The 15,921-nt window shown below is 36.4% G+C and overlaps 1 protein-coding gene across 3 annotated transcripts in view; it reads left to right on the top strand.

Moving 5' to 3' along the window:
• LOC127447418 (cyclic AMP-dependent transcription factor ATF-2-like) overlaps positions 1-15,921 on the top strand; it is a 45,605-nt gene that overhangs the window by 9,366 nt on the left and 20,318 nt on the right. For 2 of the 3 annotated variants that reach the window (XM_051709294.1, XM_051709295.1), the window contains exons 5-8: positions 569-694; positions 1,712-1,893; positions 5,917-6,064; positions 10,396-10,482. In XM_051709294.1, coding sequence (XP_051565254.1) covers positions 569-694; positions 1,712-1,893; positions 5,917-6,064; positions 10,396-10,482 — 543 coding nt within the window. The remainder of the gene's footprint in view (positions 1-568; positions 695-1,711; positions 1,894-5,916; positions 6,065-10,395; positions 10,483-15,921) is intronic. The other variant, XM_051709296.1, reaches the window with a different exon arrangement.

Below are 15,921 nucleotides of genomic sequence, written 5' to 3'. Positions count from 1 at the left end.
CTGCTGGAAATGGGGCCTGTCTAGATTTGATCAAAAATGACTTTTTGCATATAGTGATGGTGCTGTTTTTTTACATCAGTAATGTCCTGACTATACTTTGTGAACAGTTGAATGCCATTTTGGTTAATTAAAGTATCAATTTCCTTCCGAAACAGCAAAATCTGTACCAGTGTATGTCTAAATATCAAGGAAAATTGTATTCTCCATTTCATTACCCCTTTAATGAAAACATAAAAGTGTGCATTATGGCACCACCTTGGGTTGGATGAAAGTGTGTGTGTCCAACTGAGTAGTGGGAGGATTTAGGACCACCCTGCCAAATTTGGTGTCTCTAGGACTCTTGGAAATTTTAATACAAGAGGGTTCCAGCACCTTGGACACTAAAAAGATTATTGCATTACATTGAACTACCCAAACAAATCCCATCTGATAAAATCATGTCCCACCATACATAATTTTCCACTAAATATTCTGTTTCACATGGAAATATGTCACTTTACAGAAGATTACTGTTTTGAATGTGTAATCCTTTTTTTTATTTATTTTTTTATGTTTGGGGTTATTGCAGTTGCCCCTGGACTTGTCTCCTCTTGCGACTCCTGTTGTTCGAAACAAAATAGAGGAGCACACATCCATGGAGTCTAACAGAAACAGTCCTCTACCCCACCCCGAGTCTACAACCACTGACGACAAGGTGAGAGACAGTTCTTCTCCACAGAGCACTATATAAGCACTGGCAGTAATGGGCAGGATTTATATCAGGGGCCTTTCTGTGTGTTATTACTTAGTGCTTGTCATTTCCTAGACAGTTTTCATGCAAAGCAACTTGCAATATAGTAATTATAGGGAAAGTTCACCTTGGAGGATCCTATGCTGATATTATGCAGATTTGTGATGCCAGTAATTATTTCGTTCCTGGGTTGCCCAAACCTGTAACCTTTGTGTTGGCAGCCCAGATTCTTGTGGCTGCCGCCGCATCTGTGAAAGGAGTTACATTGCTGCTCGATATAGCCAATACTGGAGCCATTGGGTTTGAAAATCTTTTATATCAACACATGAAAAGAGATTTCTTCAACAAAACAGTGTTTCACCTCCATCTCTCACAGTTGGTCAGAATTTGTGAGAAATATAGAACTACCATCCTCATAAGACACATGAGGATTCTGCAGTGAAGATTAAGAAGCTAACAGTCACAGCTATAATGAACAATCTCTGCATTTTGAACACTTTTTGGTATATAGCGTCATGTTTTACTCTTTGCTTCTAACGTACTGTTGTAAACTCTTAATATAATGAGATGATGTCTTCATAAAACCACTGTAGAGGGCAGTACTTACATATTTTCTGTGCAATAATTGAATATTTCTTAAAACACAGCTACAATAGCACACAATTAATATAATCATAAAATTAATACAGCTTACTATAGCTTTGTTCCAAAACTAGTGAGTTGTCTCTATAGGCAGCTACCTTCTAAGGCATACTAACTGAAATCGAACATTATAAGTGATTGTCATGGTTGCGAGTATGTCTAGGATGCCAAAAAAATGTAACTAAGTGGGGAGCTTGGTTTTGAAACAAAGCATATGTCAGGAAGTATCTAAAGTTATCCAAATTGCAGTCTCACAATTCATAGGTCAGTAATGGACAGTCAGAGGTGTAGTTTTGTGTGAGCAGTTGATGCAGCTTGGCTCTCGTGTGGTGTTTTCAGGAGGTTTCTTTGCAGCCGACCTCTCTGCCTTCATCCACTATAGTCCGTCCTGCCTCCCTTCAAGTCCCCAATGTACTTCTGGCCAGCAATGATGCTGGTGTTGTTATTCAGCAAGCTCCTCTCCCATCACCAACATCTAGCTCTGTTATAACCCAGGTCCCATCCTCTAGTAGACCGATAGTGTAAGTAACTTCTAAACGTTAATTATTCTGCTTCTATCTCAGTTTGCCATCATTTTCTGCTACACGCCTCATTCGGTTTTTTGTTTTTGTTTCTCATTTAATTGGAGAATTTATGATTTCGTTTCAACTGCTTGTGATCATGTGCCTTTACTTTCACATTGTACAATTGTTAAGTGCTCGACCACCAGACAATTCACAAGTTTTGTTTGAGCTTTTTGTTTTGTTTTATACACCAAACAATTGAAGAACAACATGTTTGCCCTTAATTATTTTTATGTTAAATACTTGTCACTTAAAGTCAACATGAAATTAAAATGGACCCTTTTTACTTCCTTAAAACATTATACATTTTTGCACTCTGTCTTCATAGTCTTTCATAAAAAATGAAATGATTTTCTCCACTTCTAAAATGACATCTTGGAATAAAAAAAAACGACCTCTTAAATTAGGCTATTGGCAGTCCCAGATGGAATCTCTGGACTATTTTCACATTTTCTGCACTAATTTTGGGGTAAAATCTGCAGAATTCTGCAGATCGGATTTAACCTTCTGAGACCCGAGCATGACCGCTGTGTGCATTTTACATTTCCCTTTTTTTGATTTGTAACTAGTAGCACCTAATAAATATGCAAAAAATAATAATAATAATAATAATAATCTAGAGCAAATAGTTTTCCTAAAAATTAATGGCAAAATAAGTGAATTTTTAAATAATACCAAGCTACAGAAAGTCAGATTTTTGTTTATCAAATTGCTGTTTCCAGGATTGTTGGTTATTCATGTTTTTGAGACGTTACAGAAATTACATAAGAAATTAACAAAAGTAATTCATGCAGTATATGATTTCTAAGGAAAAAATGCACTAAAGTACACATTAGTGTACATTGTGTTTATCAACGTGGCGTTTTGCGATAAATCACAAAAATTTTAAAAATGGCATATCAGATGAAACTAGACACTCTGATCTTTTGATTCAGACAGGTTTCAAATTAAAAACTTTATTAGGTTTCTTACCAGATGCAGTTTTTGTGGTGTTTCTCCCAAAGACAAACTCCACTGTGGTTGGCACCATTTTGTTTAGTCACATGACTTGCGTCAAAAGTTTAACCCTTTACTGACAGCACAGAGTTTCCTGAACTGAGATCAGTCGGCTAAAATTAATTAAAATTATGCATTGCATTGCATATAGCGAAGTCAAAATACAACATCCACGCATGTGTAGGCGGGGTCGCATGAGGATAAACATGTTAACGTGTGTTAAACTGAGATTAGATAACTCTATTTGGCAACTAAAAGTAACAATTTAATTTTGTCCGAGGGTGTCTGTTTTACGGAAATCTCGCTCTTAAGTCGGAGGTATGACAAAATTTCAGAGGGGTGATAGACATAATGACTTCCCCTGACTGTCTCTCTCTGATTCAAACAGCAAGATTCAAACTCTCTCTCTGATTGGAACTCGCCAGAATAACAGGAGTTCCATGTGAACTTGAGGTCTGACATAGTACGCAAATGTCCATATATGCAGCTTTCAGGGAGTAAAGGATTTATGACCAACAAAAACAGACTGTTCTGCCTTTCTGATTTTATTGTAGGAGAACCCCAGTAAAAACACTTTGTGACAGAATCACTATGAGTTACAGTCGTCGTTTGCAGCTGTGTGCGATCGCTGATTAAAATGTTCAGATTAGCATAATGTCTTGTCAGTTCTTCAGTAAAAGAAACTCATGGTTCACTTGACAAGACCTCAACAGCCCAGCTCAGCAACAGAAGGATTTTTTTCTAACAAGTTTAAACTGCTTTTCCAGTTCTCAGAGACAGTAACTCAACAGGGAGTCCAGATGGTCAAGGGATTAACGACCTCTTACTGGCAGACGCTAATCCAAGCTCCGTCTCTCACCTAATTACCAGCGATTATGTAAATGAAGGTTAAGCCTGAAAATCACTGGAACAATCAGCTAGTTTGACACCGTTTTAATCAGATTAGTATAAACAACATATTTCATTAATGAACATGCAAAGGGTATATGGAGCCTAAAAATGATTAAAGTGTTTGTATTTGCTTGAGTTGCTTGAGTTCTAGACATGTGATATTTAACAAAACTAACGTTTTCTGCTGTGTATTTCATAAATTTGCATTTTTTTAAACTTTTAGAAAATTCTGAGAATAGAATTACAGTTAAAATTGTCAGATTAGGAAGAAATTCAAAACTCCAAATGCAAACCTCTTACATTCAGATCTCAGAAACTCAGATTGTAAACAAAGCCAAAGGGTCAAGGAAAGTTGGGTTATTTACTTGTGCCACCCAGTGGTCGGCACAGTGCTTACCAAATGCAACACGAGCCAAATTTGCATTGAAGGACAAAACATGTTATCCATTACTGCAAATCAAACATTGCCGCTACATGGAAGCTAAAGGGTTTTTCCTGCTGAATATAGTGTTTTCAGACAGTGTGAAGTCATTCATTTTCCTTTGTTTATTACGTTTCTATTTACTTCTCATCATCGCAGACTTTATATTGCTGAAATATGTGGTAACACTTTACAATAAGTTTGTATATGTTAACTTTAGTTAACATGAACTAAAATGGACAAAAGTGTTACTTTCTCAATTTAAATGCTGAGCACTGGGTGGCGTAAGTAAATAACCCAGCTTTTCTTGACCTTTTGCCTAGTTTGTTTACGTTCTGAATTTTGGAGATTTGATTGTGAGAGATTTGAATTTGGAGTTCTGAATTGCATCTTAAGGCACGGTCACATTTACATTCACACGGCGAAATACCACGGGCAAAATACAGTCATCAATGGTAAACTGCGTGATCATGAATTTCGTGCGACGGACTTCCAGTGGTGAAGAATTCCCCCTTGCAGATTCAAATTTTGTTAACTTTGACTGGCGAATTTGCAGTGTTGACCAATAGGAAGTTGCTTGGTTTGCTAGTGATGTCTGTGTGGGCGGTGCTCCATACACCGCTGCACTGAATAGTCACAATGGACAAGGATATCATTTTAACAGCAAGGTTTTTTTAACTTCAATCTCCCAGAGATTAAAGTGCAGCATTAAAAAGAAGCTGATTGGCAGTTCATTTTTTGCTGGTTTCCCACATGCTCAACGTCTGCTCAAGCCTTCTTCACCCATGGAATTTCACCGTGCAAAGGTAAATGTGACCGCACCTTAAGGTAAATTTGACTGTACCTTAAATCTGAACATTTTAACCTAGAATTATATAGTCTGAATTTTTACAGCTTATTCCACCCCTAAAATAAAAAAAATCTGCTGTTTAAAAATACAGTTTTGTTAAATGCTACATGTCTAGTATTCAAATGAACAAATTTTAGATCATTTAAAGACTTAAGTCATTGTTCTAGCTCCATTGGGATGTGGGATGTATAGATCTTTATGAATGACAGGTGTTACAATTCTGTGGAAATCTGCAGAGTTTTCTGCATAGTTCTGCGTGCACAGATTCTGTGTGGGCTTAGCTATTATACAGTTGCCAGTAGCTACAAAATAGCTCTAGAATGTGATTGTAGCTCGGCTTTGTCCTTCGTCCAGCATGTATACACGTTAATAGGACCACCGTCAGGATGCTCTCGAGTGTCAACTTCAGCCTCCATGTCCTGGTCCAAAAGCCTCCTCACAAATAGGTATCACCAGTTGTGTTTCAGGAGGGGAGTAGTCCTCCACAATCCACTGCAAACTCACTTTATATCTGCCTCCATTCTGGTATGCAACACCAACTTTATTTACAATCCAATTAATTCTTGATGGTTAAGTTTTTCTCATTAAATATCCTGTTCTGCTCTAAAATATATTATATTATGGAAGTACAATGAGTTGAGAATGACATTTCATGTTGACTTTAAAGCATGATGCTGTGTAGTTTGTTTTTTGTGCTTAGCTGAGTTATATGTTGAATTGCTTTGTTGATAAAATCCATGTTACTATATTGCAATAAATATTATATGATACACTTGGTATGAATATTGTTTCTCTGTTTTCCCCTCTCTCTCTCTGTCTTCAGTCCAGTGTCAGGCACATTTCCGGTTCTTCTGCAGCTGCCTAACGGTCAGACCATGCCAGTAGCCATCCCAGCCACCATCGCCAGCTCAAGCGTACACATACCCACTGCCATTCCTGTGAGAGAGAGACACACACACACACTCTCTTTAGTATGTGTTCATAAAACCCTGTTTATCTATTGTGTCTCTGTTTTTAGTGGTAGGTACTGTAAAGGCCTTTGCACACCAAATGCGAATGTTCGGCACGATTTCTCGCTGCGATCAACATTTTGAATCGAAACAATAGTTTCCTAACAAGCCATTCTCACCTGGAGTGAACATTTGCGCCGAATCACGCAGAAAAAAAAACAAAGCAACAAAGCGAACCTTTTTTTTTTTTACGGAGAGTGTGTTGATTTTGTGTTCGTCTGACGAACAAATGCCCTGACCAATAATATATAAGCTTTAGATCATGTGCCCAGAAGCCATTGCAGTTACCAGAACCAAAGCAACAGGTGGCACTAAAGCACAGAAAACTGTTTTGACCACCAACATTAAACTGTGAAGTTACTTGAGAAACAAACCCTGAACCAGCAGTGAAGTTGTTTATTTCATCTGCATCAAATGCCTTAGAAACTGGAAAAAAAATGTAAAAAAAAAATTCTCATATGGGTTCATTGCTGCATCACTGCTTTGTATCCCCTTTAAAAATGATCTGATTTTATGTGAATTGTCTTCATAGATTATTTCATATTGCTGCATTGTTTGGCCTTTGCATTTAATCTTACGTGAGTTCTCTTATATCTTTAATATAAAATATATCGTGGCATATTTGCCTCTGTATCACTTTTTTAATAAACAACATATTCTTCCCCAAATATTAATCATATTAATACTATTGCTGTGACTTGCCTCTGTGTGCCTTTGAATACCAAAAACACAATCGTTATTGCTGTGCTATTTATAATAATCGGTACCAGTATTAAAAGTATCTAATAATGGGTCAGACTGAAGATGGGTTTTGTTGGGTGAGATCACCAGCTTGATCAAAATAAATACAATTATTATTTACTTTTTTTTCTAAGGCACAATTTACAAAAAATTGTTTTTATATATATATCAAACAGCACAATTATGACTCTCAGACATTACAGATATTATAGCTTTTTCTGTTAAAGCTGCTTTGAAAAGCACTATACAAATAAAAATGACTTGGCGTATTGCTTGCACTCTTGGAGCGTTTAAATTTCATCACTTTTAATTAGTAGCATGCAGGGTTTTGAGCAAATATAACACAAGTATGTACATGGCAATATGATACAGTCAAACGTTTGTTTTAAACATTTGTTTGAACAGTCATTATGAGCATTACCCTCATGCCATCCCATATGTGTATGATTTTCTTTCTTCTGCTGAAAGAATATCTCCACTCTGTCGGGCCATACAATGCAAGTGAATGGTGATCAGGCCTTTGAAGCTCAAAAAAGCACATGAAGTTAGCATAAAAGTAATCCATATGACTCCAGTGTTTTAATTAATGTGTTCTAAAGTTATCCATTCCGTTTTGTGTAAGAACAGACCAAAATATAACTCCTTTTTAACTGTTCATCTTGACATCTGCAGTCTCCTTGGCGATAATGATTTTAAGCTTGATTACACTTACTAGCGCCATCTAGTGCTCTGTGCATGCGTCAAGCACTAGGAGGTGTAATCAAGCTTGAAATCAAGATGGACAGTGAAAAAGGAGTTATATTTTGGTCTGTTCTTACCAAAAACCAACTGGATCTCTTCAGAAGACATTGATTAAACCACTGGAGTTGTATAGATTACTTTTATGCTGCCTTTATGGTCTTTTTGGAGCTTCAAAAGTTCTATTCACAATTCACTTGCATTGTATGGACCTACAGAGCTGAAATATTCTTCAAAAAATCTTTGTTTATATTCAGCAGAAAAAAGAAAGTCATAAACATCTGGGATGGCATGAGGGTGAGTAAATGATGAGAGAATTTCCATTTTTGGGTGATCTATCCCTTTAAGGGAGATTCCAATCCAAGGGAGCGTACATGTTCAGTTGGAAGGGCACTCCAAACAGTATAGGGAATAAGAGTACGTCGATACATCACTTCACAGGAAGTGGAAAGGGAAATTTACCTACCAGTCATTGCAAACCATCTGAGTACTGATGAAGTTTGGCTAAAATAAAGTTAACAAATGGAGTTTGAGACTCTGTGACCGTTACATTCATTATCATGGCAATTGCTCATAAAACATTTAACAAGATAAGTTTATTATAAAATAACCAAATAACATTTATTTTTTATATTAAGCAACAACAGTCATTTAACTTTGGGGTTAAGAGTCTGGAGAAATATATTAGTTTAAATATATAAAAATATATATTATATAAGAATACACTTGGATGTATTTTAGAAAAGTTTGTTTATAAGGTAATTTATATTACATTTTATAATGAGAATATTACCGGTATGTCCTCTTATTTGAAACCTACACTACCGTTCAAAAGTTTAGGGTCACTTACTCATTATTATTTTTTTTATTTTTTTTTTACATTTTAGAATAATAGTAAAATCATCAAAACTATGGAATAACATAAATGGAACTATGGGAATTATGTTGTGACTAAACAAAATCCAAAATAAATCAAAACTGTGTTATATTTTAGCATCTTCAAAGTAGTCACCCTTTACCTAGAATTTGCAGACATGTACTCTTGACATTTTCTCAACCAACTTCTTGAGGTATCACCCTGGGATGCTTTTTAAACAGTATTGAAGGAGTTCCCATCTATGTTGGGCACTTATTGGCTGCTTTTCTTTATTATTTGGTCCAAGTCATCCATTTCAAAAACTTTTTATTTTTTTATTTATTAAATTTTAGTTTTATAATTAAATAAATTAATATTGTGGCACAATTATATTTTTGTCTACAAAACTAATTTCAAACATTTAAGCATACACCTTCAGATCAAAAAAAAAAAAAAAAAAAAAATATATATATATATTTTTTTTTTTTTTTTTTTTTTTTCACCCAAATTTGGAATGCCCAATTCCCAATGTGCTTTTAAGTCCTCATGGTGGCGTAGTGATTCGCCTCAATCCGGGTGGCGGAGGATGAATCTCAGTTGCCTCCGCGTCTGAGATCATCAACCCGTAGCTTGTTGAGAGCATTGCCACTGAGACATAGCGTGTGTGGAGGCTTCACGCCATTCACCGCGGCATCCACGCTCAACACGCCACGTGCCCCACAAAGGACGAACCACATTATAGCGACCACGAAGAGGTTACCCCATGTGACTCTACCCTCCCTAGCAACCGGGCCAGTTTGGTTGCTTAGGAGACCTGGCTGGAGTCACTCGGCACACCCTTGGATTCGACCTAGCGAACTCCAGGGGTGGTAGCCAGCGTCTTTTACCACTGAGTTACCCAGGCCCCCAGATCAAAAGATTTTTAAGATCATGAGAAACATTTCAGGCAAGTGACCCCAGACTTTTGCATGGTAGTGTATATTCAACAATACTGAAGCGTTGTCTGTTAGATGACGTTGCAGGGTATTCAAAATGAACGAATTGTTTCAATTAAATGCTCAGTGAGTAGGGTGCAGTGAACACTATTACTAGTGGTCCTCCAGGAATAGATAGAGAAACACTGTTCTAAACCATAGTAATGCCATGGTATTCTTTGAAGTACCTCGGAGTACCATGCATTTTTACTGTTTTATCTCTATTTTATTTGTAATTTGTCCTCTCAACTTAGTTTCATTTTCATTCATTTTTACTACAACTGTAAGTAGTCTTTTTTTAGTATTTTTTTTTTTTAGTTTTTGTTTAAATATTTTAGGGCTGCCTGTTAATGTTAACCGATATCATTTTTATCTGATAAATTCAGTATGATGATATCAAATAAGTTTAACATGGGTACATTTCTCAGTGCTGTCTAGTGTCATCAACATTTAGTAAAAGTGTATGTTAAATGAAGGCCGTTTGTTGCAAATTTTTGTACTGTGTATCAAAAAATTAAATTACTTGGAGGTAATTTTATTTTATTTTAGTTAGATTTAGTGTCTTGTAAATTTATTTTAGTTTAATTTTGATGTTTATTTCAGTTAACAAAAAAGTTTTTGCTTTGGTTTTTATTAATGATAATAGCACTGACATGAATATGGTAATCCTTCAGTTTCATGGTATATATCAAAGTACCCTGGTACTGCCATCCGATACCATCACTATACCATGATACTGCCACAGAACTTTATTGAGGTATTTTTGCAAATCCTCGCCCAACCAGAGATTTGAACGCATACTGAGCTCTTCCAGTGTATGAGTGTGATGATGAGGGTGATTTAGGATCTCTTCTTGTTGTGTTTCTTTCCTTTTTTCTTGTTGTTTTTCTTTCCTAGTTTAGTGTGAAAGAAACAGAGACTGATCACCACATTATGTTTACGTGTGTGTGTGTGTGTGTGTGTGTGTTTGTGTGTGTTTTCAGCTGGTCAGACCGGTCACCGTAGTGCCTAGTGTCCCTGGGATCCCCGGCCCCTCCTCTCCTCAGCCTGTCCAATCAGAAGCTAAGATGGTAATTTCCTCCTCTCTCTCATTTGCATATGGAGCCATCCACATGTGCCTTATTAGCAAGTGTGTTTCAGTGTAAGCAGATTTTCCTTTGGCCCAGAGGGACTGAAGAATGTACAGTCCACAACATTGGCACAACACTGAGCTTTGCAAACCTGCAAATTGTAGTTCATGTTTTGGATCACTAGAGGGCAACAGTATGGAGTGTATGCATGTGTGTCTGTTTATGTGTGTGCTCTTTATACACAACCAGACTACCAGGGGTTGTTTAATTAGTATAATGTGGGGTAGGAGTTAGACAGGTCATTGGCATGAACTTTTAAATTCATGTTAGACCAGCCATTCCCATGCTTGCATACATATTTAACATATTACATTTTCTAAAATTTTTCACAAAATTTGTTGAATGCATTCATCAAGCTCAATCATTCAACCCTATTACCAGAGTTATTGTATGAAATCTAAACAAACAAAAAAATTATATCTTTAGTTCTGCAGCAATTACACTCTTCAGCTTTAAAATAAATCTGCAACCCTGTTAACTATTCTGTCTTATTTTATCTATTTTGTATTTTATTTTATTTTTTATAAATGTTACTGAATTTGTTAAATGTTACTCTTTTTAAACTTTATTCACACATATCCCAAAATTTGCTAACAGGGTTGCAAAAATGTCAAACCTTATTTAAAATAAATAGAAAATACAATGGATCAGCCACAACATTAAAACCACCTGCCTAATATTGTGTATGTCCTCCTCGTGCCGCCAAAACAGCACCAACCCACATCTCAGAATAGCATACTGAGATGATATTCTTCTCACCACAATTGTACAGAGCGGTTTTCTGAGTTACCGTAGACTTTGTCAGTTCGAACCAGTCTGGCCATTCTCTGTTGACCTCTCTCATCAACAAGACGGTTCCGTTCACTGGATGTTTTTTGTTTTTGGCAACATTCTGAGTAAATTCTAGAGACTGTTGTGCGTGAAAATCCCAGGAGATCAGCAGTTTCAGAAATACTCAAACCAGCCCGTCTGGCACCAACAATCATCCCATGCAATTATCTAATCAGCCAATCGTATGGCAGCAGTGCAGTGCATAAAATCATGCAGATACGGGTCAGGAGCTTCAGTTAATGTTCACATCAACCATCAGAATGGGGATGTGATCTCAGTGATTTGGACCGTGGCATGATTGATGGTGCCAGATGGGCTGGTATGAGTATTTCTGTAACTGCTGATCTCCTGGGATTTTCACGCACAACAGTCTCTAGAATTTACTCAGAATGTTGCCAAAAATATTCACGCAAACATCCAGTGAGTGGCAGTTCTGTGGATGGAAACGTCTTGTTGATGAGAGAGGTCAACAGAGAATGACCAGACTGGTTTGAACAGACAAAGTCTACAATAACTCAGATAACCACTCTGTACAATTGTGGTGAGAAGAACAGCATCTCAGAATGCTATTCTGAGATGCGGGCTGGCGTTGTTTTGGGGGACCTACATAATATTAGGCAGGTGGTTTTAAGGTTGTGGCTGATTGGTGTATATTTTACATTTCTTTAAAAGTTTCAAGCCTAAAAGTTTGTACTTATTTTGTGGAAAGTTTCATGAAATGTGTGCTTAGATACATATAACTAAATGAATGCACACGCACATATTCACGCACACTTATTACTAAATGCATCTAAAGTTACTTACTGTTGGGTAAGTTACTCAAAAAAGTAATCCACTACAAATTAATTCTCTAAAAATCACAAATTACTAATACAAATTGTAATCAGATTACTGACTACACTGATTACATCATCGAAAAAGTATTAGTAATTACTTTAATTACTTTTTAAATTACAACAAAAATACTTTTTCACAGTGAAGTTTTTATTTTTCCACTAAACAAAAAATAATGTCAATATTTTCCCCTTGTTCATTGTAGCACACAAGCCCTTCAGCTGTCACAGAAACACAAGCAGACGTACATATGAACATAATGCATCTTTTCATGTGTTCTTCATAGTGCTGTGACTGTCAGTCGATTAAAGATTTTAATCACGATTAATCGCATAATTGTTTTGTGGTAGATTTTGAAAGTGCATAAATTTGACAATTTTTGACCTGTCAAAATGAATTTATTTCCATTTTAGGAAAGAAAACAAAACAATATGTAACAAAATAATGCTTTATTAACATTTTCCAAACAAAGCCTTCCACAGTATAAAGATAGAAATGCACTAAAATATCATCAATTCAAGTAACATTAAACGCTTCCCAAAGTCTAAGTGTGAGTTTGACTTATTGAAAGAACTAGTCTCCACATAGGTTGCATTTTCATTGCAATGGACATTAAATCTCTTAAACTCTCATCCTCCACAATCTGCCGGTAGATGGTGGCTATCCGCTTTTCTACAGCAATCGTAAAGCCACGTTCATGATTTGCATCAGGGCATCAATGCCATTGGCGCTTTGAACTCCACATGGAGAGCACTTGCAAACAAACCAAAAAAGTCTCATTCTGCGTTTTGGTGATAGTTAAGACTTGGCGTGCTTCTGTGGTAATTAAAAATGTGCCTTACTTAGGCTGAAAAATCTTGATTTCTATCACAAGTCCCATCTGGGCTTGTTTTGTACATCAAATAGCATTTAGAGCTCTTTTCTCCATCATTTTATCATGGAAGTGCTGTTGTGTATATGTGTGCAGAGATTCTTTTATTTACCGAGATAACAACCACCGTGGTTCTGTTATAAGACAGAGCAAAACGGTCAACTAGCGTGTTACAACATCACCGCCCATAGATTGTCTATGGGACTGCTGCGTTATGCTGTAATTAACTTAATTGATAGTCTGTAACAGTAATCTGATTAAAAGAATTTAAAATTTAATGAATTACTCTACTTTTTGTACTAAAATTTAATTAGAGTACAATATTGACTTTGTCATTAGATCACACCCAACATTGCATCTAAACAACAAGAGACATACATCTACCCCATGGCCAAACATGCACAGCACGTGCACACACACACATACACGCAGCACATGAACATACACTTACACACATAAAACATGTTCACACACATACACATCTCCCATATTTCATAGCCATAGAATTTATGCACCCACCCTCCATATAACCTCCATCTACAGAAACACATGCACAAAACCTCAACTCATCAGAAAACATCTAATGAGCCCTCGTCAAGCAAACACACCCGCCATCTCTCCTTTTTCTCTCTTGCTTGTTCCCCAGCCACACAGACACGGCACTTTACAAGGACTGATGATGCTGCAAAGACCACAATAATGATAATTAACTTGCTGAATTTAGAAGATTATGCTGTTAATTAGTTGCAAAATAAAGATAAGTAATAAAGGAGCAGATGGTTGAATAAAACCCTGGAGATGGAGGGCTACTGCTCTGATGGGCTCCGATGACAGAAATGAAATATGAATCTGACTGGCCCCACATACATCGTTCACATATTGCCTCTGTCTCTCTCTGTTTCAGTCTTTCTCTCGGCCCCTGTATGACTTGTTCCACGTGAATAATTTCTTTCTAGCCATGAAACGTGGAGTTCAGGAAGGGTATTGCTCTATAAACTAATTTGCTAGATAGATTGGTCTGGCAAGGATAGCTGTTAAAATAATGTTCTTTTCATGTTTCTCCATGAAAATTAATGTGTTCTCCATCCGTGTGGCCATGGTTACACACCTCACCTGCTGTGGGGGCGTTTGTTAACTCGTGCGGTTGACTGCTTTCGGGCCACATCATGGCTTTCTCCAAAAGCTTTCAGAGTAAATTGGGAAAAATTATCTATGGAGATATATAGCTTTTCTTTATCTGGGCCTCTGAAGACTGTCTTTCCTTGGTGTGTGTATGTGTGTGTGTGTATGTATATGTATATATTTACATAGTGTGTGTGTGTGTGTGTGTTGAATAGGGCTGGGCGAGTATCGAATATTTACGATACATTCAATATTGTATTGTTGGTAATATAAAATTAACCAAGATTGTGAGTGCAAAAGACAGAAATATTTTAATGGCCTCTCTGATTTAAGCCCCATTACAATGCTGATAGTTCATTTTTGCATTTTCGATTTTTTCAAATTCAATTAATTTCCACTGAAATGAGCTGTTTGAATTAGCAATTAGTTTGCCTCATCACCCAACGACGTTCACTGAAGTCATTGCGAGGCATTTTACATGCCTATTTAAAGATTGCAGTATTGTATTGTACTGAGCACCTTTGAGAACAGGGAGTGAATTTATTTTCTGAAATAGTTTTGCATTCCTTCGCAATAGTTTACATTCCCTCGCAATAAGTTTTGCGTTCCCTCGTAATTGTTTTCTTTTTTTTTTTTTTCGCAATACCTTTATCCATCCTATATGAAAATAACCATGGTTGTACCACAGTTACCAAAGTTAATTTTATCATGGTTTTACTACTGTAACTATAGTTCAGCTATGGTATTTGTAGTAAAACTTCAACTACAAAATTTACAATGTTTTTACTACAAATAACCATATTTTACTATGAAACTTGTGATGAAAACCGTAGTAATTATACAGGGAGACCAAAACTATGGTAAAAAAAATCATAATCATTCTGCCAAAAAAAACATGGTTAGCTTTACTATAGTAAAACCATGGTTAATTTATGATATGTTTGTATGTACCATGGTTTTAAAACCATGGATATTGCCACAAACCGACCCTATAGTACATAGAATAAGCGGGCACATGGATGGATGGATGGCGTTGCCATCTTCTCCAATTATGATATATTGTGTTTATATTGCTTTATATCTCCATAAAATGCATTATTTCTCTATAAAATAGTTTAACCACTAATAAAACACAACCTAAATAAATGTGCACTATATAGGGAATAGGGAGCAATTTCAGACTGTTCTGAAGGGACTTAATCAGTTAAAAGCTAAATGCCTGATGATTAAAGTTTGACCTTTGATTAGTCAGTGACGTGGCAGCCGCAAAAAAATGAAGCATTCTCGTGAATGTGCTTGACAGGCGGAGCTGCCTCCGTTCTGCCGCCTCTCCAATTAAAAATGAATAGGGAACTTGCAGGTACAACATACCGTGTAAAACCACCTTTATACGCTACTAAAAGATCGTTTTAATTCTGTGACACTACTTATCTGTCTGCACACAACATATTTCATTTGTAATTATTGGTGCAGTAAATGTTAATGTTATGTAATATGGAAATCTATAATGATTATTCCACAGTTTAGATACCGTCTGTTTTTGTGTGTGTTTGCATTGTCATTATGTTGCATTGATATCCTTTATTCATATCAGATGGATTATGCAGTTACATTATGATTATTGTTCTGTTTATATATGCAGCCACACATACAGTCAAACTTCCTTGGTTCTAAATGCATCTGTGAGTCTTGTGCTCAAGTCTGGTGCATGTCTGTGCTGT

The sequence above is a fragment of the Myxocyprinus asiaticus genome, chromosome 10 (assembly GCF_019703515.2).
Source record: "Myxocyprinus asiaticus isolate MX2 ecotype Aquarium Trade chromosome 10, UBuf_Myxa_2, whole genome shotgun sequence".
Taxonomy (NCBI): Eukaryota; Metazoa; Chordata; class Actinopteri; order Cypriniformes; family Catostomidae; genus Myxocyprinus; species Myxocyprinus asiaticus.
Note: the sequence above shows the minus strand (reverse complement) of the source record. Positions and strands in the feature narration are given on the sequence as shown.